General features: G+C 45.8%; 1 protein-coding gene across 6 annotated transcripts in view; it reads right to left on the bottom strand.

Moving 5' to 3' along the window:
* The window catches only part of MYT1 (myelin transcription factor 1), a 124124-nt gene that overhangs the window by 19322 nt on the left and 102469 nt on the right, over nucleotides 1-2333 (bottom strand). For all 6 annotated transcript variants that reach the window (XM_019510091.1, XM_019510093.1, XM_019510097.1 and 3 more), the window contains one exon: nucleotides 2099-2182. In XM_019510091.1, coding sequence (XP_019365636.1) covers nucleotides 2099-2182 — 84 coding nt within the window. The remainder of the gene's footprint in view (nucleotides 1-2098; nucleotides 2183-2333) is intronic.

The raw sequence follows: 2333 nt of genomic DNA, 5'->3' as shown, positions 1-2333 counted from the left end.
GATGTCTGCTGTAGTCTATACAGGTCTTTATATCAGCTTTGGATGCACTGGCTAGAGCTGCCTATAGACACGTTCTGCTTTGCATCCTGTGCAAACTTTCCACAGCCCTCCTTCATTTAAAGGCCCCATGTCTTTACTTGTGCAGCTTCCTCCTTATCTTAGCAGTCCTGGATCTAACTAAGAAAAAGTCAACATTTAGACCCAGTGGGACACCCGGTTTTCCTGACTGCCAGTTTTGCTAACAGGAACAATACTGAGGAAGCCAGCTCTTTGGCAGCACTTTTCACGTCTCTCCCTGTGCCACCGGTTAATGGCACAACATTATGTCTTCCTTCTTTTTCCCCTAGCAATTTAGAACATTTTAGTCCAAAAGGATTTTTTTTCCTGTAGATTCTAGAGGAGGTTGCTTAAATTTTAATAAACTCCGCTAACTCCTGCTAATTACCACACAGCTCATTTAACACACAGACTTCCCTTCCTGTAGACTGAAGACTAAAAATGGAGCAGATGGCTCAAATATCATCTGGTTGGGTTTTTTTTTTAAATGTCCTTTCTATCAGTTATTGCATCTCTGTTTAGAGTAGACACCCACTGGCAAGTACCAATGTGCCTTCTCCCCTTCTCGTGCTGTAACACCGCAGAGTACTCGAGGTACTTTATGGCCCCATATTTTTGTATGTGCTGCTAAGCAGGGGGTACAAATGGCTAATTTATCTACCCAAATGAAAGGTAAATATCCCCTATTTAGGAGGGAAAAAAAATCACTTGCAATCTGCCAGTGCTCCCCTCAGGGTCAAACTTTGCACCACAAGAGGCGAAACGCTGACACTCAGCCCAACAAACAATAGACCCATTTCGGGAAACTGTTTAGAATTAGACAAATTGTTTTAGTTAATGTACAGAATTAGCAGCCTCAGCTATTCATGAATCATGAATGTGGCCTAAGAGCTAAGAAGCTCGAATAAAGTCAGATAAATTAGAAAGCAAGGAAGCACGATGGAAAGAAAGAAATCGGGTGCTTTTTGTTTGTCTTTGGTTTTGAGGTTCACCCAACGGTGCACCTGGGGGGTAGGTTTTTTCCAGCCCTTTCTCTGCAAGAAGGTTTTTAACCAAAGGAGCCTGTTCCTGGAACAGCCAGCAGCAGAGGCAAAATATCCAACTAGTTTTGAAACACAGCATAACAGAGATGTGAACACGAGATGACACCGCTGCCTGCAACAGCATTGCTGATAACCGAGACTCTTCCTTGCAGTCCTGTGACTAGAAATGTCCTTTGAAAAGCAATGACATCTGATAGTCTTCCCTAATCAAATGCATCCAGTTGAAGCTTTAACAAACCCCAAACCAATTACAAAGAAAGCAAATGAATGAGCAACAGCAAAAAAAAAAATCCCCACCCCCTTTTCTGCCTTCTAGGGGCATCCTGCTAATAGCTGTGAGCACTGGTAACCCAAGACTTGAGAAAATAACCTGTGGTGAGGTTTGCAATGTATTGCAAACTTCCTTGCAATCATGTTTCTCCACCTTTGTACCTCCTGGTTCGAGTGGAAAGATGGGAGGGCTCTGAATGCCAGGTTTGCAGATATGGTACCCACAAGAAAGAGTCAAACTACCAACAGGTCCCATTCAGTGCGGTCATGGGCCCCTGCCCCATTAGCCCCCAGTACAAATCATGGGAGTTGAAGGTACTCAGCCACACACATGGGCTGCTGAGAGCCATGCATGAAGGACACCTAGCAGGAGTCCAGAGAAACATCTTCAACAGCAGCATTAATTCCCTGAAGGATGAAGAGGGTATGCGGCAGGATGCTCAGAGAGCCGGCTGATTTGCTGAGGATGTAACCTTCAGATTTGGAGAATACCAAAAGTACTGCAAATGGCCCATTTCCCCTACAAAATGTTAGCGCTCTTACGGATTTAGGGGAAGAACAGGCATGAAAAAGGCAAAATTAAAATGGCACGTCAAGCCTTTGCCGTGGTGTTTCAATACCAACGAAGGCCTGATCCTGCGAAGTGTAGCCAGGGCAGATCGACTCCGACTGGCAGGGGCCGCGTGGAAAGCCACCCGCACCCTGCAAGGACGGACTCACAAACTTACTTCATGAGCTCCGGGTCTTCTTTGTCGTCTTTCGTGGGGGTTATCTTGATCCCACTTTTCTTGGCACGAGGGCAGCCTGACAGGCTAGGTTGGAAAAGAGAAAAAAGGCCTGTCTCACTTGCAGAAGTACAGCACCGTCGATATATCTCTGCCTTGAATTTACCAAAGTGTTTTGATCTCCCTCATTTCGCAGCCTCACATCATGAGAAGAACCGGGGGGGGGGGGGGGGGGGTG

The sequence above is a fragment of the Gavialis gangeticus genome, unplaced genomic scaffold (genome assembly GCF_001723915.1).
Source record: "Gavialis gangeticus isolate Ggan-Ray unplaced genomic scaffold, GavGan_comp1, whole genome shotgun sequence".
In the NCBI taxonomy this organism is placed as follows: Eukaryota; Metazoa; Chordata; order Crocodylia; family Gavialidae; genus Gavialis; species Gavialis gangeticus.
Note: the sequence above shows the minus strand (reverse complement) of the source record. Positions and strands in the feature narration are given on the sequence as shown.